The sequence below is a fragment of the Schistocerca cancellata genome, chromosome 2 (genome assembly GCF_023864275.1).
Source record: "Schistocerca cancellata isolate TAMUIC-IGC-003103 chromosome 2, iqSchCanc2.1, whole genome shotgun sequence".
Taxonomy (NCBI): domain Eukaryota; kingdom Metazoa; phylum Arthropoda; class Insecta; order Orthoptera; family Acrididae; genus Schistocerca; species Schistocerca cancellata.
In genome coordinates, this window is record NC_064627.1 from 644,891,260 (window position 1) to 644,917,157 (window position 25,898).

Here is a 25,898-nt window from a genome sequence, read left to right on the forward strand (position 1 = left end):
GGGCCAAATATCTCAAGAAATAAGCATCAAACGAAAAAACTATAAAGAACGAAACAAGTCTAGCTTGAAGGGGAAACCAGAAGGCGCTGTGGCTAGCCCGCTAGATGGTGCTGCCATAGGTCAAATGGATATCAACTGCTTTTTTTAAAATAGGAACCCCCATTTTTTATTACATAATCGTGTAGTACGTAAAGAAATATGAATGTTTTAGTTGGACCACTTTTTTCGCTTTGTGATAGACGGCGCTGTAATAGTCACAAACGTATAAGTACGTGGTATCACATAACATTCTGCCAGTGCGGACGGTACTAGCCTCGTGATACACTACCCGTGTTAAAATGGACCGTTTACCAATTGCTGAAAAGGTCGATATTGTGTCGATGTATGGCTATTGTGATCAAAATGCCCAACGGGCGTCTGCTATGTATGCTGCTCGGTATCCTGGACGACATCATCCAAGTGTCCGGACCGTTCGCCGGACAGTTACGTCATTTAAGGAAACAGGAAGTGTTCAGCCACATGTGAAACGTCACCCACGACCTGCAACAAATGTTGATGCCCAAGTAGGTGTTTTAGGTGCTGTCGCGGCTAATCCGCACATCAGCAGCGGACAAATTGCGCGAGAATCGGGGATCTCAAAAACGTCGGTGTGGAGAATGCTACATCAACATCGATTGCGCCCGTACCATATTTCTATGCACCAGGAATTGTATGGCGACAACATTGAATGTCGTGTACAGGTCTGCCACTGGCCGCAAGTGAAATTATGGGACGATGACAGATTTTTTGCACGCATTCTATTTTGCAGCGAAACGTCATTCACTAACAGCTGTAACGTAACCCGGCATAATATGCACTATTGGGCTACGGAAAATTCACGATTGCTGCGACAAGTGGAACATCAGCGACCTTAATGTATGGTGCGCCATTATGAGAGGAAGGATAATTGGCCCCCATTTTATCGATGGCAATCTAAATGATGCAATGTATGCTGATTTCCTACGTAATGTTCTACCGATGTTACTAGAAGATGTTTCGCTGCATGACAGAATGGCGATATACTTCCAACATGACGGATGTCCGGCACATAGCTCGTGTGCGGTTGAAGCGGTATTGATTAGCATATTTCATGGCAGGTGGATTGGTCGTCGAAGCACCATACCGTGGCCCGCACGTTCACCGGATCTGACGTCCCCCGCGCATTGTCAGTGCATGTACGAACATTACGGAAGGCGAAATACTCGCTGTTGAGAGGAATGTCGTTACACGTATTACCAAATGCATTGAGGTTGACGGACATAATTTTGAGCATTTATTGCATTAATGTGCTATTTACAGGTAATCACGCTGTAACAGCATGCGTTCTCAGAAATGATAAGTTCACAAAGGTACATGTATCACATTGGAACAACCGAAATAAAATGTTCAAACGTACCTACGTTCTGTAGTTTTATTTAAAAAACCTACCTGTTCCAACTGTTCGTCTAAAATTGTGAGCCATATGTTTGTGACTATTACAGCGTCATCTATCACAAAGTGAAAAAAATGGTTCAACTAAAACATTCTTATTTATTTACGTACTACATGAATATGGAATAAAAAATGGGGGTTCCTGTTTTAAAAAACCATAGCGCCATCTGGTCTCCCCCTTCATGTTAGACAAATTTCGTTCTTTGTAGTTTTTTCGTTTGATGCTTATTTCGTGAGATATTTTGCCCAGTCACGATCAATGGACCACCGTGTATACCGTACAGTACGAAGTGAGCAAAAGTAATACAATATGTTAGGAAATTCCATTAACTTCTAGGCCTTCTAGAGGCCAGTCAGTACATTATATTTTGGATAGGAGCCTAATTCCGGAAACGTGCCGTTTCCGTTCTACGGCCCGTTGAAAATATGTTTGGTAGTTAAGTATGCAACAGGTTAGTCATGGTGGCGGGTGGTTACGGCGAATCATCAGATGTCATTTGATGTCCATCCTACCTCTCATATATGGGTCGAACCTCATTCACGTGTCTGTCAGCGTTACAGTATTAGAGCAACGTGGTAGTGTACACATCTGCAGAATACACCGACATGATGATTCTGAATAGCGAAGCTCACGGTGACAGAACTGCTCGTCGCCTTTACCAAGATCGTTCTCCTCTACGTTCGACTCCATCGCATACGCTTTGCGCCACAATTACGTAACAGCTTCGAGAAAGTGGTACCTTCACAAACATTAGGCGTGCCTGTGGTGTTCCAAGGAAACGCTGCACACTATAGTGTTCCAAGGAAACGCCGCACACTTTAACTGGAAGAGGCTGTACTGCATCATGTTGAAGAGAACCCGCCAACGAAAGCACGAACAATTTCTTTGTCTGTTAACGTATGGAAATGTAAAAAAAGTGACGTACTGAATCTCACCTAATCAGTCACTGGTAAAAGTGGTCCCGTTACCAAAATGTTTTCAGATGGTTGTGGCTCGAGAACGAATATGGGTTCCAATTCAAAATATTATCTACTCACTCCCAACGTTCTCTAAGTAGTTGTTGAGGAGACAGTTCATAGGTCTTTCGTTCATCTGGGCGGTCTTCTGTTCAACAGCTACACGTCTGTTCGCCTGTACAGATCTCCGCAGTCGGAGTTGATGGGCTCTGAGCACTATAGGACTTAACTTCTAAGGTCATCAGTCCCCTAGAACTTAGAACTACTTAAACCTAACTAACGTAAGGACATCACACACATCCATGCCCGAGGCAGGATTCGAGCCTGCAGTCGTAGCGGTCGCGCGGTTGCAGACTGTAGCGCCTAGAACCGCTCGGCCACTCCGACCGGCAGTCGGAGTTACCCTTGTTTTCTGTGGCCCATGATGCATCTTAGCAGGTTCGGTGCTAGTTTTGAGTAGTGCCATTTTGCCATGTACGATACATTTTAACCGTCTTGGCATGCGAACAATTTACAATGTTATCCGCTTCGGAAATGCTTCCACTCTTACCCTGAAAGCAAATTATTCATGCTCTTTTGGACGCCAGAAAAATCGCGACAACCACTGCATTGTTATTGACGTTCCCCCGACACACGTCCCCCTGACACACCTTACATATTCCGCACTGTTACTGCTACCACATGTCGTCTGTGAATGGTTGTTACACGTTGAAGACGAATACAGGCGGTGGTCACTTTAATGTGACTGGGCTGTGTGCAATAAATAAAAGTGATGTATAATGAACGTAAGTCGTTGTTGAGAAACCTTAATATTCCTTTGTGACCAGTAGTTCTGTTGTGTACAGCTTTGTATACAGTAGTCAGGACAGGTGTGGACTACGGAGTGGTGCAACAACTCTCATCGTAGGAAACCTGGAAGGAAGCAGAAATGATTAGGAACAAGTTAACACAAGAAACAGAAGATTTACTAAATTTGTAGCTCTCCAAGTGAATGAAGAATCATTAGAAATAATGAAGCAAGAAACTGAGTACAGATATCACAGCGCCAACTACGAGGGCTATCCACAAAGTACATTACGTTTTGGAATTAAAAATAAATAAAGTATTGGAATTTTCTTAATTATATACAGATGAGAGCCACACTTAAATACTACTTCTACATAGTTGCCATTTAAATTAAGGCACTTATCATAGCGATGGACGAGCTCGGAAATTCCTTCGTTGTAAAATTCGGCCGCCTGCGTCTTCAACCACGTGGTTACCTCTTTTGGGACAGAAAAGGTGTGATTTTTGTGGATTTCCTGGAAAGAGGCACTACAATAAACTCTCAAAGGTATTGCCAAACTCTGCACAACCTCAGAAGGGCAATACAAAACAAGCGTAGGGGAAAGTTGGGCTCAAAGATCTTACTGATTCGCGACAACGCCCGGGCCCACACGTCAAATGCCACTCGTGAAGTTCTCGAATCTTTTAAGTGGGAGTTGTTTCCTCATCCGCCGTACAGTCCCGACCTGGCACGAGCGACTTCCACTTATTCCCAGCAATGAAGAAGTGGTTGGCTATGCAGCGTTTTGATGACGGCGCACAGCTTCAAGAAGAGGTAACCACGTGGTTGAAGGCGCAGGTGGCCAAATTTTACGACGAAGGAATTTCCAAGCTCGTCCATCGCTACGATAAGTGCCTTCATTTAAATGTCAACTGTGTAGAAAAGTAGTATTTAAGTGTGGCTTTCATCTGTATATAATTTAAAAAATTCCAATACTTTCTTTATTTTTAATTCCAAAACGTAATGTACTTTGTGGATAGCCCTCGTATAATAAGGCTCTCTGTGCTAAACATAAGCGATTGTGTCGTAGCGATAAGGCTCCAAGCGCAAGTTGGATAAAGGCTGCAGCTGGCCACCCTATATCGTGGCGTGAGAACGTGCTCATGGTACAGAGCCGCTGGATGAGTGGCTGAGCGCAGCGCGCACCATTGGGTCCGCCAGATCCCGTGTAACTGCAATAGGTGTCAGATGGAAACTTGGCTATGGCGCCCGTGGGGTGATGTCGATACATGATATCACAGGTGTTTAGAATTCTCTACCACCTTTAAAAATTTACCCTACAATTTAGGACAGCTCTGGCTCTACAGCTAAACGTGGAGCCATTCCAAATTTTGTTTCAGTTACAGTAGGTTTTTTCAAATTGTTGACTGTGGACGCCATCCTGCATCTTTTTGCTCCCAGAATACAAAATGAATCAGTGATGAGGTTTTCTCCAAATTCATTAGTACTCCAATTTACGAAACAGAATATCATGTTCCACATAGTAAAATTCTTTTGTAACAAAATTTTAGACTGGAACGACGGTGTTGCAGGCGAACGACAGTGACCAGTGTGCCGGCGGCTCCAACTGGACCGGGGAGCACGACATGGAGCACCTGCCATTCGACGTGCGCATCGAGACGTATCTGGTGCCAGTGATCTTCCTGCTCATCTTCACGGCCGGCGTGCTAGGCAACGGCACTCTGGTGCTCATCTTCATACGGCACCGCAACATGCGCAGCTCGCCCAACCTGTACATCCTGTCGCTGGCGCTGGGTGACCTGCTCGTCATCCTCACCTGCGTGCCCTTCATCTCCACCATCTACACGGTATGCATCTCAATCTGCCCGACATTCATTTTAAGTAGATTACATGTTTCGATCACTAAGGATCATCTTCAGACGTAAGTAGCTGCGTCAACAACCCCTCTTGTCCACTCATAGCCACATATCAGAGTACTTACTTAGATCCGGAGATTAAAACACGCATTCTCATTAAAAATGTGCAACTGAGTCGGAACAGTAAATGATAATTATCTTAAACATGTATAAAGTTGCTGAAACTCTCAAGTCGATTATGTCAACTGTAGTAAAAATTTATTGTGAGAACTGATAGTAGGTTGCCCGCATGGAATAGAATTTTCAAATCAACAAGTGACGGCAACCAATTTTCACTCTGCAGTGGAGTGTTCGTCGATATTAAACTTCCTAGCCTATGAAAAACGTGTCCCGGAATGGGACTCGGAACCGTTATCTATGCATTTGGCCCTCGAATCTCCTGGATAGCTCAGTCGCTAGACGATTTTCTCGCGAAAGGCGGACTTTCCACATTCCTGTGGCAGTCCAGCACACAGTTAGTTGTCAGGAAGTTTCACCAGGATACAGATCTGGCGAAATAGGCGGTCGAGTAACTGACTCAGGTCGACGTATCCACTCACTTGGACATATGGACTTGCGTACTCCAGGTAATACGGCGGTGCACTGTTGCTTTGGAAGATTAAACGGTACTCTCAACGTTCAATGAAGATAGTTCTCAGAATATGAAGAATCACTAGCCCGGTAATGAAGTTCAGTTGAGGAAAGTAAAATTTATAAGCTGTACTCTTGCGTACGTGACGTAACACACATTTCATTTTTCACTGCCTCTTATCTTTACAAAAAGACTGATTCGGATTTTCAGTGCCTCAAAACTGACAACTTTGTACATTTTTCCACATACTAACATAGTTGAGCAATCGCTGATTATTATGTTTCCAATGAACTCCTAATATATAGTCAGCTCAGTTAACATTTCAACCCAAAACGCCTTATGAGCTGCTGTAGCTGCGTGTTTTAAGTACTTGCACCACTGTAAATTTGTAAATGTGGATGGCTTAAAAGGCTAACGTCGCTGACAACAAAACTTGTTGTACATAATCGAAGCTATCTGGACGTTTTATTATCATGTGGTGAATAAATAGTGAGTGTGCCATTCAGAAATGATAAACCTAATGGAAGTGTTTATAACACACTAAGTAGGAAAATTACTATGCATGTTGCCGCAAAGTTAGGAGCGTGATACCCACAGATTTTACTACATTTTGTTTCAAATCTCCAGCATTTGTTCTACATGTTTGCCTGTTGAGGCCATAGAAATAATCTCCCCTCTTGTATTCAAATTTAATTCAACTTGTATCCCCAAGATGCACTGTCAGAACACTCTGAAGGTGGCTGGTGGACTTGATGATTTACTTTGCTTCTACAAAATTCCTGTGGTGTGAAAAAGATACAGCGACAAACGCTCATTGGAGAATGAGAAACGTGTGAGGATGGCGTTGCTGATCACAGCGAATTTAATAGTTGGCCAAGCAGATAATTTAGTGAAAGTGGGGTCCTCCTCTGCAGTGGTAAATCGACCACTACACAGACTCCTGACAGACAATGTGCAGCCGATTCAGAGTCTGATTTTCGTTTAGAGATGCGCAACGTCGAACGAACTGTGAATTCGAGTGAGACTAGCAGAAACGAGTATGTGCAGAATAACAAAACAATTAAGGTAGAAAAAGACCAAATGTCAGTGAGAAAACCATCATTGAGATCACAAAGTTTGAGTGGGCAGTATCGAAACACTTACCCTACAACTTTGATCTGGTACAGTGTGATAATCACCTGTTTGGTAAAGAACGAATCCCTTCTCGCAATGAGATTTGAAGATGATGAGTATTTAAAACGACTGATAAACAAGGCTTGAAGGTGCTGAGCCTCACTTCTGTCGCGTATGTATAGGGATCTTAGTTCCACGATGGTGGAAGGTAGTTGCCTCTCGAGAATGTTTCACTATACTGTAAAAATACTGAAGGTATCGAAAATAAATTAGATCTATGAAATAATCGTTATGTATTTCTACTGGAGTGAGTCATGATGTTCCCAGTGGAAACAGTAAGTTTTGAACAACTTCTGAGTAATGAATGATGTATACCCTACTCTGATATAAATTTAAATTTGGTATGGCATTGTTGATTGGGAAATATCACGGGGCGGGTTCAGTTGCATGCTGGAATGGGTATTCTCCCTTTGCGAATATTCCTTGTGAACATACGAGAGGTGTCTCGCATGTCTATTAAGTGTACGTGAGTGTTACGGATGTGTGCACACTGTGGCGTTACTTTTGTGCTGTATAATATGCTTGGCAGCTCATGCATCAAAGTTACTTAAAAGAATAACGTACTGAAGAATGGAAAAGAAAAGTGAGGATGTTTTAGATGACGATCAGTTTGGCTTTAGGAAAGGTAAAGGCACCAGAGAGATAATTTTGAGGGCATGATAAGAGTGGACCTCTAAGAACAAAGTGCCCGGATTGGAAATTGTGTAACAACAGGGATATAATCTTTCAACCCTACTGTTCAATCTGTACATCGAAGAAACAATGATGAAAATAAAACAAAAGTTCTGAGTAGAATTAAAATTCAAACTGAAAGAATATCAATATTACGATTCTCTGATTACATTGCTATCCTGATTGAAAGTAAAGAAGAATTACATGATCACCTGAATGGAATGAACAGTCAAAGGAGTACATAATATGGACTGAGAGCAATCGAAGAAGAAGAAAGTAATGAGAAGTAGGAGGAACGAGAATAGCGAGAAACTTAACATCAGGATTGACAGTCACAAAATAGATGAAGTTAAGGAATTCTGCTACCTAGGCAGCAAAATAACCAGTACAGACGGAGCAAGGAGGACATCGAAAGCAGAGTAACACTGGAACAAAGAGCATTCCCAGCCAAGAGAAGTCCACCAGTATCGGACATAGGTCTTAATTTGAGGAAGAAATGTCTGAGAATATACATATGGAGCACTGCAGTGTATGGTAGTGAAACATGGACTGTGGGAAAACAGTTGAGATGTGGTGTTACAGACGAATGTTGAAAATTAGGCGTTTTGATAAGGTACGAAATGAGGTTCTGTGCATTATCGGAGAGGAAAGGAATATATGAAAAACAGTGACAAGGAGAAGGGACAAGATGATAGGACGTGTGTTAAGACATCTGGTAATGACTTCCATGGCACTAGAGGGAGCTGTAGCGGCAAAAACTGTAGAGGAAGACAGAGGTTGGAATACATCCAGCAAATAGTTGAGAAAGTAGATTGCAAGTGCCACCCTGAGGTGAAGTGGTTGGTGTACCTAGGAGCAGATTAGACACAGATCATAGTTTAGTAATGCTAAAGGTTAGACAGTTCAAGAGAATCGTACGGAAGAATCGGTGTTGAAGGAAGTGAGATACTGAATCTGTGAGGAATAACATGCAGTGTGAATGAATACCAAATGAGCAGTGCAGTCGCATTCAGTGGATTGATTGATGATGGTCACAGGACGGAGGACCCAGTCGAAACACTGCTGACAATAAAGAAAACATTTATTCAATCTCTGTACATGATTTGTCATGGCTCAGTGAGGTAAATCACGCCTCGTTCAATTTCCCTGGCCGTGCTGACGTATACACGACTACTTTTGCCATGGTGAGAGGATGCTGCTTGTACATTAGACTTTCGCTGTGCTATGAACAACTCGCTGCCCACGTCAGCTGCTTGCCCTGCTAGGTAGTGACCCTCTTACCACACTCTGAACCTCTGACGTACATTCTTCAACAGATTCAGCCCTGTCGACTGGATTACCTACTTTTTTCTCTGTTCACTGTGTTCCTGTGGAAATACACTGAAGCCCCGAAGAAACTGATCTAGGCATGGGCATTCAAATGCAGATATATGTAACTAGACGGCGCTGCAATGGTCAACGCCTGTATAAGACAACAAGTGTCTGGCAGATTAGGAAAGGATGGGAAAGGAAGTCGGCCGTGGCCTTTCAAAGGAACCATCCAGGCATTCGTTTACTGCTGCTGCAATTGCGTTTGAACGTGTCGTTATAGTCGGCGCACGAGCGACGGGACACAGCATATCCGAGGTAGCGATGAAGTGGGGATTTTCAGGAACGACCATTTCACGAGTGTACCGTGAATATCAGGAACCCGGTAAAACATTAAATCTCCGACATTGCGGCGGCCGGAAAAGCACCGTGCAAGAACGGGACCAACTACTTAAACTACTTAAACCTAACTAACCTAAGGACAACACACAACACCCAGTCATCACGAGGCAGAGAAAATCCCTGACCCCGCCGGGAATCGAACCCGGGAACGCGGGCGTGGGAAGCGAGAACGCTACCGCACGACCACGAGCTGCGGACGGAAAACCTAAATCAGGATGGCCGGACGCCGGTATCCTCCAGGATAAGAGTCCAGCGGTTGTTTGGTTGGCTTTAGGATTGGAAACCAAACAGTGAGGTCATCGGTCCCATCGGATTAGGAAAGGATGGGGAAGGAAGTCGGCCGTGGCCTTTCAAAGGAACCATCCAGGCATTCGCCTGGAGCGATTTAGGGTTGGTTGGTTGGTTTGGGGAAGGAGACCAGACAGCATGGTCATCGGTCTCATCGGATTAGGGAAGGATTGGGAAGGAAGTCGGCCGTGCCCTTTCAGAGGAACCATCCCGGCATTTGCCTGGAGTGATTTAGGGAAATCACGGAAAACCTAAATCAGGATGGCTGGACGCGGGATTGAACCGTCGTCCTCCCGAATGCGAGTCCAGTGTCTAACCACTGCGCCACCCCGCTGGGTGCGATTTAGGGAAATCACGGGATACCTAAATCAGGATGGCCGGACGCTGGTTTGAACCGTAGTCCTCCAGAATGCGAGCCCAGGGTGCTAACCACTGCGCCATCTCATTCGGTAAGGAGTCCATTGTGATGATAACTGCACCACCTCGCTCGGTGGCGCCAGTGGAAATCAGGTTTGCTTTAAACACACGCTGTAACGATCTTGAATATTAGCTGGCTCTGAGAATGGACATGCTGACTTGATGTCAAAGACTGTCTTAAAGGTGACAAAGGCGTCGTTATCAGCATCTCACTGAGTTTGATCGAGATCGTGTGATACGGCTACGAGTACTGTTCCTTCTGCAGTGCTGCAGAAATATTTGGCAGGAATGTAGCCACTGCACACGACTGCTGGTGATCACGAGAATGTACAGTTGCAAGAAGACCGGGCTCCAGAAGGGTCGCGTGGCACTATCGAAATGGAAGATCATCGCGTACGGCGTAAGCCACCCCACTGACACAATGAACTGTTACAAATCGTTACCTAAAGGTCAGCTCCGAGCCGGTAGCCTCGTAGCGTTCATTCCACTGAACCGAAACCACCACAGTTTTTCTGCTTCACTGCTACGAAGCGACAGCTCAGTGGAAGGCAGGGTGGAGGTATGTCGTGTTTTCTAATCAAAGCTGGTTCTGCCTCGGTGTCAGTGATGGCTGTCTGTTGGTTAGAAGGAGGCCAGTTGAGGACAATCATTCAGCCTGTCTGCATACTAACATACTGGACCTACACCTGCAGTTACACTCTGGGTTGCAATTTCATATGACACCAGGAGCACTCTCGTGGTTATCCCAAGCTCCCTGACCGACATTCATGAACAGCATTCCAGAGATTGTTTTCCAATAGCGTAACACCCGCCCACACACTGCTCTTGCAACCCAGCATGGGCTGCAGAGTGTTGACATGTTGCCATAGTCTGTCTCCAATCGAGCACATGTCCAACAATATCGGACGGCAACTCCAGCGTCATCGACAAACAGCATCCCCTGTATTGACCGACCAAGTTAAACAGGCATGGAACTCCATCCCACAAACTGACATTCGACACTTGTACAACACAGTGCATGCAACGTTTGACGCTCAGATTCAACATTTTGGCGGTTACACCTGTTAGTAATGTACCGGCATTTCACATTTACAATGGATTATCTCGCGCTTACATTAAATAGTGATCCTACAATGTTGTGTTGTTGTTGTTGTCTTCAGTCCTGAGACTGGTTTGATGTAGCTCTCCATGCTACTCTATCCTCTGCAAGCTTCTTCATCTCCCCGTACCTACTGCAGCCTACATCCTTCTGAATCTGCTTAGTGTAGTCATCTCTTGGTCTCCCTCTACGATTTTTACCCTCCACGCTGCCCTCCAATACTAAATTGGTGATCCCTCGATGTCTCAGAGCATGTCCTACCAACCGATCCCTTCTTCTAGTCAAGTTGTACCACAAGCTCCTCTTCTCTCCAATTCTATTCAATACCTCCTCATTAGTTATGTGATCTACCCATCTAATCTTCAACATTCTTCTGTAGCACCACATTTCAAAAGCTTCTAATGTTAATGTTAATGTTAATCACTTAAATAAGCTACCTACACAAATGTATTGCTGAAATTTGAGATCTCTACATTAATTTACTTCCCTTCACTGTATTTGACTATAAATTTGCATTTATCCAAGTTTCTTTTTGTTTCAGAAGGATGGTTCGAAATAACTGTGAACGACCCGGTACAGTTAATATTGCGTTCCTTGCAGGAACTGACGCAGCAGCAACCTTACGAGCACCGAAGCCTTGCCAGATGTCGGTAAAGAGGCGAGTAAATCGCAGCGTGGCGAGGCTCGCTGTTATACACAGATATACCAATCCATTATGACCACTGCCCATCGCGTCACTGGAATCCGCTTGGTGGCGTTGCTGGCACTTGGCGCGGTAAGAAAATTATGTAAGAGGGTCAGACACGGACGGGGTACACCCCTAACGTAGATATGCGCTGTAAATGGGGAAATTTACTGAGATAAGCGTATCTGACAAAGGGCAGACTATTATCGAGCAGAACGTCTGAACGAGTATCTCGAAAAAGGCTAAAATTGGCTCTAAGCACTATGGGGCTTAACATCTGAGGTCATCAGTCCCCTAGACTCAGAACTACTTAAACGTAACTAACCTAAGGACAACAAACACATTCATGCCCGAGGCAGGATTCGAACCTGCAACCGTAGTAGCAGCGCGGTTCCGGTCTGAGGCGCCTAGAAACATTCGGGCACAGCGGAAAACGGGGAACCTGTTCGAATGTTCACGTCCTGCTGTCGCGAGCATCTACAGGGACAGTTAGAAGGAGAGTAAAACTACAACTAGGTGCTAAACGGTTGGACGTCCACGACTCTTTACAGAACGTGGGGCTCGAAGAATTGTCCGCTCTGTAAAATACACTCCTGGAAATTGAAATAAGAACACCGTGAATTCATTGTCCCAGGAAGGGGAAACTTTATTGACACATTCCTGGGGTCAGATACATCACATGATCACACTGACAGAACCACAGGCACATAGACACAGGCAACAGAGCATGCACAATGTCGGCACTAGTACAGTGTATATCCACCTTTCGCAGCAATGCAGGCTGCTATTCTCCCATGGAGACGATCGTAGAGATGCTGGATGGAGTCCTGTGGAACGGCTTGCCATGGCATTTCCACCTGGCGCCTCAGTTGGACCAGCGTTCGTGCTGGACGTGCAGACCGCGTGAGACGACAGTCCCAAACATGCTCAATGGGGGACAGATCCGGAGATCTTGCTGGCCAGGGTAGTTGACTTACACCTTCTAGAGCACGTTGGGTGGCACGGGATACATGCGGACGTGCATTGTCCTGTTGGAACAGCAAGTTCCCTTGCCGGTCTAGGAATGGTAGAACGATGGGTTCGATGACGGTTTGGATGTACCGTGTACTATTCAGTGTCCCCTCGACGATCACCAGTGGTGTACGGCCAGTGTAGGAGATCGCTCCCCACACCATGATGCCGGGTGTTGGCCCTGTGTGCCTCGGTCGTATGCAGTCCTGATTGTGGGGCTCACCTGCACGGCGCCAAACACGCATACGACTATCATTGGCACCAAGGCAGAAGCGACTCTCATCGCTGAAGACGACACGTCTCCATTCGTCCCTCCATTCACGCCTGTCGCGACACCACTGAAGGCGGGCTGCACGATGTTGGGGCGTGAGCGGAAGACGGCCTAACGGTGTGCGGGACCGTAGCCCAGCTTCATGGAGACGGTTGCGAATGGTCCTCGCCGATACCCCAGGAGCAACAGTGTCCCTAATTTGCTGGGAAGTGGCGGTGCGGTCCCCTACGGCACTGCGTAGGATCCTACGGTCTTGGCGTGCATCCGTGCGTCGCTGCGGTCCGGTCCCAGGTCGACGGGCACGTGCACCTTCCGCCGACCACTGGCGACAACATCGATGTACTGTGGAGACCTCACGCCCCACGTGTTGAGCAATTCGGCGGTACGTCCACCCGGCCTCCCGCATGCCCACTATACGCCCTCGCTCAAAGTCCGTCAACTGCACATACGGTTCACGTCCACGCTGTCGTGGCATGCTACCAGTGTTAAAGACTGCGATGGAGCTCCGTATGCCACGGCAAACTGGCTGACACTGACGGCGGCGGTGCACAAATGCTGCGCAGCTAGCGCCATTCGACGGCCAACACCGCGGTTCCTGGTGTGTCCGCTGTGCCGTGCGTGTGATCATTGCTTGTACAGCCCTCTCGCAGTGTCCGGAGCAAGTATGGTGGGTCTGACACACCGGTGTCAATGTGTTTTTTTTTCCATTTCCAGGAGTGTATGATACATGGTGATCAATGGCATTTCTGCCGAAAGTGCACAACGCAGGTGCACGCATAAGTGTTTCGGAGCACTTTGTTCATCGTATATTCTTGAACATGGAGCTCCACAGCAGAGCAGCCTTACGTGTTCACATGTTGATCCAACGACATCGTCAGTTGCAATTGCAGTGGGCACAGGGCTATCGGGAGCAGACCGCCGGTCAGTCGAAACGTTTCGGCTCTTCGGGTGAATCACATTGATTGGGTCAATCAGTGGTCGTCTCCACAAATGCCGTCATCGAGGTGAACCCCGGCACGAAACGTGCAGCGCTCCACAGAGCCTTCGCTTGCATGGGACGTGTGGTAGTGACAGCTGCAAACCATCTTCATCCCCTAATGCTTGGTGTTATGTTTCAGCAGTATAATTGTCGGTGTCTCGGATCTGAACCGTGCTTCATTGGTTTGAGGAGCGTGATAGTGAACTCACGTTGATGCCTCGGTGACCATATTCGCCTGATGTAAAATTCCTGGGGAACCCATGTGGGTCACTATTGAATGCCACCACCACGTACGCAAATCAGTGCATGAACTGGATGACATGTGCGTAGAGATCTATCGACGTACCTCCACAAATCTACCTACAAACTGTCGGATCCGCAATACGCAGAACCAGTGACGTATTTGGTTCCAAAGACGGACAGACAGGTAACTAAGCAGGTGGTTATAACGTTCCGGCTCTCCAGTGTGAAAGTGAACGGAGCGATTGCTGGTGCGGTAAACGCTGCCGGTTGGGCTTGTGCGCAGGTGGAGTCGTGGCCGTACGGGATGGTGATCTGCAAGCTGGCGGAGACGGCGCGCGAGGTGTCGGTGTCGGTGTCGGTGTTCACGCTGACGGCGCTCAGCGTGGAGCGGTACTGCGCCATCGCGGGCCCCGTGGCGGGCGCCTCGCGGCGCGTCGGCCCGCTGCTGCTGGCCGCCATCTGGCTGCTGGCGGCCGCCGCCGCCGTGCCCACCGCCCTCTACACGCAGGTCACCGAGGAGCCCATCAACGAGTGCGAGGCGGGCGCCCTGCGTAGGATACAAGTCTGCTACCCTTTCCCCAAGGAGCTCGCGGCCCCTGTCGTCACCGCACGGTCAGTATACCGCTTACCCACCGCAGAGCTTCAAGGTATCAACACACGGATCCACGTTAAGCTATAAACTTGCCGAATTGGTGAGGTTATAGAGTAGGAAAACCACAGAGGGCGTCTTCCAGAACGTATAGAGCATGACAGATGTTCCGAACGTGCGTTTGAACCATGCCAAATAGAGGGAAGGACGCCAACTACGTCACATGCACGCCATCTCTCTAAAGCACAGAGTCGCTAGACGCCCTGTTGGCTTTCAGCTGAAGTCCATATATATATATATATATATATATATATATATATATATATATATATGCTGTTTCGAAGCCTCAGAAAATTCAGTATCTCTCGCTAACCCACCGTTAATTGTACGTTTAATAAAATAACGGGAAACCCCGCGTTGGTGGTTAAAAAATTATGGTAACTATTGTATCATGAAGGTATGTCGCTTCAAGACAACGGCACACTGTGGATCCATAACAAATAAAATGTTCTTGGTACAGTTTCCTATGATTAAATGTCAGTTAATAACGTACGTAGAGGGTGACAGTTATTGAACTATCCTTATACACTACTGGCTATAAAAATTGCTACACCACGAAGATAACGTGCTACAGACGCGAAATTTAACTGACAGAATGAAGATGCTGTCATATGCAAATGATCAGCTTTTCAGATCATTCACACAAGGTTGGCGCCGGTGGCGACACCTACAACCTGCTGACATGAGGAAAGTTTCCAACCGATTTCTCATACACAAACAGCAGTTGACCGGCGTTGCCTAGTGAAATGTTGTTGTGACGCCTCGTGTAAGGAGGAGAAATGCGTACCATCACGTTTCCGACATTGATAAGGGTCGCATTGTAGCCCATCGGGATTGCGGTTTGTCGTATCGCGACGTTGCTGCTCGCGTTGGTCGAGATCCAATGACTGTTAGCAGAATATGGAATCTGTGGGTTCAGGAGGGTTCCCAACGGCCTCGTATCACTAGCAGTCGAGATGACAGGCATCTTATCCGCATGGATGTAAAGGATCGTGCAGCCACCTCTCGATCCCTGAGTCAAAAGATGGGGACGTTTGAAAGACAACAATCATCTGCATGAACAGTTCGTTGCTGTTTGCATCAGCATAGGCTATCAGCTCGGAGACCATGGCTGCTGCTACCCTTGACGCTGCATCACAGACAGGAGCGCTTGCCATGGTGTACTCAACGACGAACCTGGGTCCACGAATGGCAAAATGTCATTTTTTCGCATGAATCCAGGTTCTGTTTATACCATCATGTTGGTCGCATCCGTGTTTGGGGACATCGCGGTGAACGCGAATTATAAGCGTGTATTCGTCATCGCCGTACTGACGTATCACCCGGCGTGATGGTATGGGGTACCATTGGTTACACGTCTCGGTCACCTCTTGTTCGCATTGACGGCACTTTGAACAGTGAGCGTTACATTTCAGATGTGTTACGACCTGTGGCTCTACTGTTCATTCGATCATTGCGAAACCCTACATTTCGTCAGGATAATGCATGACCGCATGTTGCAGGTCCTGTACGGGCCTAGCAAGTGGCCGAGCAACTAGCTCGTCACAATATGCCAGTCACTAACCTTGATGAACTGTGGTATCGTGTTGAAGCTGCATGGGCAGCTGTACCTGTACACTCCATCCAATCTCTGTTTGACTCAATGCCCAGGCGTATCAAGGCCGTTATTACGGCCAGAGGTGGTTGTTCTGGGTACTGATTCCTCAGGATCTATGCACCCAAACTGCGTGAAAATGTAATCACATGTAAGTTGAAGTATAATATATTTGTCCGATGAACACCCGTTTATCATCTGCTTTTCTTCTTGGTGTAGCAATTTCAATGGCCAGTAGTGTATATATATGCTGTTTCCAAGCCTCAGAATATAGAGTATCTCTCGCAAACGCGCCGTTAATTGTACCGTTAATAAAATAACGGGACACCACACGTTGGTGGTTAAAAAGTTATTCTTGCTTTTGTATTATGAAGGCATATCGTTTCAAGGCAACGGCACGCTGTGGATCCATAACAAATTAAATTTTCTTGGTACAGTTTGCTATGATTAAACGCCAGTTAATAACTTACCTAGAGAGTGACAGTTACTGAACTATCCTTATACGTAAAATTCTCTCGTTAGTTATTGTACTCCTCCGAAACGGCTCGATGGTTTCTGATGAAATTTTACATGTATTTTCGGTAGGTCTGAGAATCGGTCGTAACCTACTTTTCATACCCCTAAGTGATAAGAGGGGTCCACCCCGAAAAATTTGTATTATTTGTTGGCAGAACTTTTTATTTTTATATGATGTGGCATTACAAAATACACGCAACCCTAAATTTTCACCCTTCTACCATCAACTCCTATATTTTAATAGCGATTTTAGTAATTTCATAATTTTCAACCCCGGTCGATAACTGATCAATTATCACTTGATCAGTTATCCCCGCCAAGTGTCTACCGGTGATAGTCTTTCACTATTCGATAGATAGCTAATTGAAGAAAACGTACGAAAAGCAACAACTCGAATATCCCTCTTTGAATCGACGTAACTAGACCGAGAGTTTTAACTAGGTAGCACCCGACATTCGCCAAGCTGACATTTAGGCCTAGCGCACACCCAACGATTTTTATCGTACGGAAATATATCGTACGATCAAATTCTTTTAGTGGAAAAAAGAAGTTTCCATGCTCTCCTTTGTTCCTCTAAACTAATTTAATCGTACAATATTTTTACGTACGATAAAAATCGATCGTTGAGCACTTGGCCTTATTCATAATGCTGGCGAACACGTTTCGACACGAAATTGCCGCTATGTTTGTATGCTCATGGACGAGCCGTGTATCAGCTGAAATTGTTAAATCCGCGCGATCTACCGTAAAAACGCTAGAACTAATAATGGCTGATACTGCCGGACTTCCACGTAAGCCTTTTCTCGCTCCCTACACAGTTTTCGACCATTATTATTGTTTCGTCACGAGCTCCTGCCAACAACGGCTATTGTGTTAGACGTATACATTGTGTTAGACGTATACATTATTATTATAGACTAGAGGCCACTGGCAAAGGCTTTGATCGACCGCCATATTCTCGGGTTCTGAACACATGCGACTCATGTTGGTGGGGCTATATTAAGGACAAGGTGTACAGCAATAACCCAAAAACCATTGCTGAGATGAAAACAGTCATTCAGGAGGTCATCGACGGTATCAATGTTCCGACACTTCAGCGAGCCATGCAAAATTTCGCTATTCGTCTGCGTCACATCATCGCCAATGGTGGCAGGCATATCAAAAATCCGAATTCCTAAGTGACGTTTACATGTTGAATAAAGTGTGTGCACACCGTAGTTGGTAACTAATTTACGTTTCTTTTTCATATTGTTCAATAATTGTCACCATTAAAGATTAAAGCTTTCAGATCTTAAGACCGAAAGTATGGGCGTGTAGCACTCATGGACGGTATAGCGCAATGAGTAGAGAGTCGAAGATTTGAAAAATATTACTAATCTTCACGTTTGCTAATAGGTCGTGATACTTTCTTAGTAGTTCAATGAAAGTAGAGTCCATAATTTTCGACGTTACGTATATACAGGGTGATATGAAATTCACTTACTCGGGCTTCGCAGCACGACTCCTCGCATGCCAGCGATAAGGGAATGTCTTTCTCAAAATTTTGTCCGGCAAGTACATCCGGCAGAAAAACGACGTTAAAGAGTTTCAATCTGCTACGCTGTAACCACATGTGTGATAACTATCTCTGTCAGCTGATATTAGTTTTACTGTATAGTTGGAGCACTGGGTAGAGTTTTGGGTTAGCACGCAAAAAGTCGATGGTTCTATCCGCGGTTGGGTGCATTTTTATTTGCTAATTTAATTCTGACATTTCATACTGTAATATATACCTTTTCGTAGGTCACATGTATCCTAAATTTACGTTTTGTAACGCTGAACATAACAAATACGTGATTAGGCAAATAATAAATAGACAACTGAAACGAATGACCTGTCATATGGCGGAATAACTACAAAGACAATATCAGTTTCGAGATGCTGAAGGTGAAAACAATAGCACAACATCTACCTGTCATTTATACTACTTGTGACATGAGCGTTCAGATGTCGCATATTAGCAACCAGTGATAATAATAATGTGAATATTAATAACCGTATGACCTTCACAACTGAATACGTTGTCCTCAGAACAACAGATGCTCAAAAGGACCTCCCTGAACGTCTAACGTTGCCCAACCCGCCGGATCATACAGCTGAGAACCCTTCGCAGCAAAGCTGCGTACACAGTAACAAGAGCAGCATGAACACGCGCTACCAATTCTTCCACATTTCTCGGCGGAGTAGAGTACACGTGCTCCTTCAGGTGTCCCCACAGGAAGAAATCCAGGGGATTTAGGTCAGGTGAACGCGGTGGATCTCCACGTCCGAACCGTTTCCCTGGAAATGTTCTGTCCAAATAGTGTGGCACATTAATTCCAGAGTGTGGAGGTGCACCATCGTGTTGGAACAACATCCTCTGCCGAACATGTAGTTGAACATCTTCCAGCGCATCAAAAAAAATGTTCAAATGTGTGAGAAATCTTATGGGACTTAACTTTGCTGAGTTTCTTGGTGTATGACCTCCAGAATAGCTTGTTCAGTAGCTAGAATACAGCAAGTCCGTGGACAACCTCTGTCTTGCGATGGTGGAAGGAGAGAACCTGACCTCTGAAGGCGCAGCTCCAGAAGACGAAACACATTTTTATCTGGATGGCGTCGACGAGGATATCTAGCAGCGTATTCACGAGCGGCAACGCAAGCCCGGATATCATATGCACCAAGGACCAGAAGCATATCCACATATTCATTGTCTGTGTGTGCCATACGTCTGCCACACTGGTTTAGAAGTTTACAATGAAAAAATTCGATACGTGTACGCATGTACAGTGTAGCCTGTCACGGGTGCATTACTCTGCTCGCAACTATTCCCTGTCTGTTAGACAGCACATACAGCACAAACACGCCGTCAGTCCTGCGCGCTGTTCCACCTAACAAACATTACCCCTCTGGCAGATAGTGTTCTGCATGGTTCATTCCGTCACCACTAATTGTGAAATGTTCGATTTCGAACTGAACTGTTTCCCTAACGGTAATAGACGTGATGTTTCCACAGTCCCGTTGATAGGAAAATAATAATAATAATAATAATAATGCATTGAGATACGTACTATACAGCATGCGGTTACCAGACTCAATGCTCAAAGGCATAATTAGTGGGACCATGGTGATAACACAAACAAATAGTAACTGAGTTTCGACATTATTTACAGTCCGTGTTGCTACTCCTACTGGTAATGTAAGGCCCTACGAAATGTAATGGACCTGAACGAGGCAAGTGTAATATTTGGTATTCATCCATGGGACCATTGGAGGAGGGTATAAAGACAACAGGTTTCGCATCTAGTAAATGAAGTGGTGCGAATAAATTTACGCCAACGACGTGGAGAGGGCTACTTTCAAAGCTGACCAATCTCCCAAACATATGACTCAACCCAGCGTCGAACCATCGACCTCCTGCATGCTAACCCAAAATTCTATCCACTACAGCAACTGCGCAGCACGACTAATAGATGCTGACAACGGTAGTTACCATACATGTGGCTACAGTGTTGCCCGATTGCCACCTTTTAACGTCCTTTTTCTGCCGGATGTACTAGCCGGAAGAAATTTTGTGAGAGATATTTTTTATTACTGGCATGTGAGGAGTCGCGCTGCGAAGCCCGAGAGCACGAATTTCGATTCACGCTGTATAAGTGTACTCTTACTGAGGAGTGAGTTTATCCGATGCTGTTAATTTACAAGGCAACTTGCACTACTTTCAATACGATATTTTGCAATTTCTTGTTGCAAGTTTTGTATTTGACACGTTTTAAGGATTCTGAAGTGCAATAGGAACAGTGATCAAGTAAGAATTACCTTAGGATTATACTGAAAATTGCGAATGACGAAGTAAAATTTATCTTATGTGGAGAACTAATGTAAATTTGTATCGGACAATTTATAACTTTTCTAAGCCGATGTCCTTGTCGAATGGACATGGCATTTCCCTTTTTAACTTACAACATGTTCATTAGTACTGAAACTTGTTTTCTTGTTTACTACAGACAGAACAACATGACTAGCATATCAACAAGGGAGCTAATGTGCGTTTTAATATAGCTAACGTAGAAATTTTATGCCCGTCCAATTCGTAAACAGGGCAACGCGCGAGCCAAATACACACATCAAAAAAAGTTTTGCAACACCTCAGTTCCGAGAGTTCGGGAAGTTGTACAGAAAATTGGAATAGATATCAACGTAAACATCATTTCTGCCCTTTATATTGCTTATGAATACCGCACTATGCTTGTTTTACCACTAAACAGCGAGACCTTCAGAGGTGTTGGTCCAGATTGCTGCACACACCGGTGCCTCTTATACCCAGTAGCATTGATGCATGGCTGTATTCGTCGTGACATACTATCCACAAGTTCATCGAGGCCCTGTTGACACAATCCTCAACGGCGATTCAGTGTAGATCACTCAGAGTGGTTGGTGGGTCACGTCGTCCATTATCAGCCATTTTCAGTCTATCCCAGGGTTCGATAGGGTTCATGTCTGGAGAACATGCTGGCCACTCTAGTGGAGTGATGTCGTTATCCTGGAGGAAGTCATTCACAAGGTGTGCACGATGGGTGACGCGAATTGTCGTCCGTGAAGAGGAATGTCTCGCGAATATGCTGCCGATATGGTTGCACTATCGGTAGAAGGATCGCATTCACATTTCGTACAGCCGTTACGGCGACCAGAGGTGTACATCGGCTCTACATAATGCCACCCCAAAACTGCAGGGAACCTCCACCTTTCTGCACTCCCTGGAAAGTGTGTCTAAGGCATTCAGCCTGACCGGGTTGCCCCCAAACACATCTCCAATGTATAAATTATAGGGTGCAGAAATCAGTCATCTATTTTTAGGATTTTATTACGCAAATCCAGATTCGGCTAGTAGTTAGCCCATCTCAATGCACTATTTTCTGATGTCAATGAATGTAAGTCCCTGTTGTTCGGGCGTCACAGTTCAGAGTTCAGAGAACTAACCGAAATCTGGATTTGTGTAATAAAATCCAAGAAAAAGGACGACTAATTGCTGCACTCTACAAGTCACATAACAGTCGCTGAGTGCACCTACTTTCCGAATGGAACGTAACCTGACTTTTCCAACGATTGTCTGATTGAAGGCATATGTGACACTCATCGATGAAGAGAACGTGATGCCAATCCTGAGCGGTCCATTCGGCATATTGTTGGGCTCATCTCTACCGCGCTGCATTGTGTCGTGGTTGCAAAGATGGACCTCGCCATGGACGTCGGGAGTGAAGTTGCGCATCATACAGCCTATTGCGCACGGTTTGAGTCGTAACACGACGTCGTGTGGCTGCACTAAAAGTATTATTCAACATGGTGGCGTTGCTCTCACGGTTCCTCCGAGCCATAGACCGTAGGTAGCGGTCATCCACTTCAGTAGTAGCCCTTGGGACGCCTCAGCGAGGCGTGACATCGTCGGTTCGTGTCTCTCTGTATTTATTTATTTGTTTATTTATTTATTGTTCCGTGAGACCAAATTAAGGAGAAGTCTCCATGGTCATGGAACGAGTCGATACATGAAATTATAACACGATAGTAGAAACAGGTTAAATGAAATACATGAAACGTATTCAGGCGACAATTCGTAAGTAAAGAATATCAACAATGTGACACTGGAATTTGATTAATTTTTCAGCTCTTCCGGGAGCTCCTCAACAGAATAGAAGGAATGAGCCATGAGGAAACTCTTCAATTTAGACTTAAAGGGTTTTGGGCTACTGCTAACATTTTTGAGTTCTGTTGGTAGCTTATTGAAAATGGATGCATCAGAATAGTGCACTCCTTTCTGCACGAGAATCAAAGAAGTGCATTCCACATGTAGATTTGATTTCTGCCTAGTATTAACTGAGTAAAAGCTGCTAACTCTTGGGAATAAGCTAATATTGCTAACAACAAACGAAATTAAAGAAAATATATACTGCGAGGGCAATGTCAGAATTCCCAGACTATTGAATAGGGGTCGACAAGAGGTTCTCGAACTTACACCACATATAGCTCGACCGCCCGTTTTAGAGCCAAAAATACCCTTTTTGAATCAGAAGATTTACCCCAAAAAATAATACCATATGACATAAGCGTATGAAAATATGCGAAGTAGACTACTTTTCGTGTTGAACTGTCATTTATTTCAGATACTGTCCTAATGGTAAATAAAACAGCATTTAGTTTCTGAACAAGATCCTGAACGTGGGCTTTCCACAACAGCTTACTATCTATCCGAACGCCTAGGAACTTGAACTGTTCCGTCTCGCTTATAATATGCCCATTCTGTCTGATCAAAATATCAGTTCTTCTTGAATTGTGAGTTAGAAACTGTAAAAACTGAGTCTTACTGTGATTTAGCATCAAATTATTTTCCACAAGCCACGAACTTATTTCATGAACTACATTATATGATAATGTTTCAATATTACACACAAGATCCTTCACTACCAAGATGGTGTCATCAGCAAACCGAAATATTTTTGAATTACCTGTAATACTAGAAGGCATATCATTTATATAAATAAGAAACAGCAGCGGCCCCAGCACCGACCCTTGGGGAACGCCCTACTTAACAGTGCCCCATTGGGACTGAACATGCCACGTATCTCCTCCATGTCCGAACAACATCGCTTTGGGTTATTCCGAGATGCCTGGACACTTCCCTCGTTGAGAGCCCTTCCTGGCACAAAGTAACAATGCGGACGCGATCGAATCGCGGTATTGACCGTCTAAGCATGGTTGAACTACAGACAAGACGAGCCGTCTACCTCCTTCCTGGTATAATGATTGTAGCTGATTGGCTGTCGGACACCCTCCGTCTAATAGGCGCTGTTCATGCATGGTTGTTTACATCTTTGAGCAGGGTTAGTGACAACTCTGAACAGTCAAAAGGACTGTGTCTGTGATACAAAAACCAAGGTCTATTAGGAGTTCTGGGAACCGGGGTGAAGAAATTCTTTTTAAATGTCTGTGGAACCGACAATTGCCGCTGAAGAGCTCTGCGATCGTGTGTACAGCGTCGACTCACACGTATCGTACGCATAAGTCGCATCGCTCTTGAGCGTTCAGCGGCACATTGAACTCGGCACCCTCAATTTTGGCGTTCGAAAACTCGATCCGAGTGCTGACTGCCTTACCACGCTCCTTGCTCCGCCGCTGTTCTTACTCGTTACTTAAGATGTCGGCACACTGACAGTGCTGTTGAAAGTCATGTTGAAGGTGCCGAATTCAGTTTGCTGCTGAACGCTCAGACACGATGCGACTTGTGCGTACGGCACGTATGCATCATCGTGGCATACGTGATCGCAGCGCGCTGCAGCGGCAGTTGTCGATCATATGTGGCTCGAAAGTCACACTGTTTATGAAACCGACGGGCATAAAATTCCTACGTTAGCTCTATTAAAACGCACATTAGCTCCCTTGTCGATATGCTAATCACAAATAAAAACTTCAAAATCGATGAACATGTTGTAAGACGAAAATATAAGAATCATGTCCATTCGACAAGGATATCGGCTTATAAAGCTTCCATTAGAAACAGTACGACAGATATCTACAATAGTTATCCACATAAAATAAAAGTCATTTGATCATTCGCATCATGTAGTGCAAATTTTACGAGTTACTGTGGTTTGGGTAGTTATTTTCATTAACCCTCTCTTTATTTTCTTTTGTTTAGTTTGTCTAGCATTCTTTCTTTTTGTCCATTTTTTAGTGCTATTTGTTTTATAATGGGTAAAAATGGACACAAAGAAACTATGGTAGACAAATTAAACAAAAAATAGAGAGACAAATAATGAAAAAAAACTAAGCAAATCACACTAACCCTTACAACTTGCACTACAACAAAAAAAAAGGCATACAGTGACCTACCACAACAAATTCACTCATAAAATAGGAGACATATTCAAATAAACAAGGCAAAAACATTGCTTACAAAACCAACAATTCCATACAGAAGCACATCCCAAAACTAAAATCAAAACCAGACAGATACCAACAATGTTGTATCTATCAGCTCAGGTGCTGAGATTGTGAGAAGATATACAGTGGAATGACTGGCAGGACATTTGACACAAAATATAAAGAACACATCAGAGCATTCAGATACCATACAAATTATCCAACATTTGCAGATCATCTAAAAGAAGAACACCATTGGCCAAGCAATATTGAGAACGATATGAATATCACAAAAATCAGTAAAGACAGACACCTCCTCCCTTTCCAAGGAAATTTCCACATACAAAAAGCATTAACACAAAATAAACAGTTGCTCAGTGACCAGATAAATATTGAAAACCAAACTCCATATACAATAATTGACGAAATTACATGAGAAAGAAAAAAAGAAAAGAGCCTTTTCCCTCCTTCATCCCCTCCCACCCTCCCACAACAACCCCCCCCCTCCCCCCACTCACAGTTTCATTTCACTTCTCGCTCCTCACCTTCTCCTCTAACTCACACTCCATGACACTGCTATATACTTATGTCCACTCATCATGGTTTCCCCCTAGAATAAAAAATAGATCTCTCGATTGCTAGTCCTTATCTACTCTTACACAGTAAATAAATATATAGAAACAAAATTAAATAGAATTACTCACAGACAATAATGTAATTAAAAAAAGAATGCTGTAGGTCAAAGACAAAGTAGTCGAAAGGCTATGTTGGCAACACAACAAAACACAAACAGCAACACATACTTGAAGTACAAAAACCTACAGAATACAGTGGTGCGCATAAAAGTGAGTCGCGAGAAATGCATTGCTGCAGAACATCTAAAAATTAGATCAACATTATCAGTGTGTAACACAGGAAAACAACGATGTGCTAGCAGCTGGCATTTCCCGATGTAAGC

At 44.8% G+C, this 25,898-nt stretch overlaps 1 protein-coding gene across 2 annotated transcripts in view; it reads left to right on the forward strand.

Moving 5' to 3' along the window:
• The window catches only part of LOC126162313 (neuropeptide CCHamide-1 receptor-like), a 706,059-nt gene that overhangs the window by 560,993 nt on the left and 119,168 nt on the right, over window positions 1-25,898 (forward strand). For both annotated transcript variants that reach the window (XM_049918737.1, XM_049918738.1), the window contains 2 exons: window positions 4,786-5,061; window positions 14,533-14,861. In XM_049918737.1, coding sequence (XP_049774694.1) covers window positions 4,840-5,061; window positions 14,533-14,861 — 551 coding nt within the window. In that variant the 5' untranslated portion in view covers window positions 4,786-4,839. The remainder of the gene's footprint in view (window positions 1-4,785; window positions 5,062-14,532; window positions 14,862-25,898) is intronic.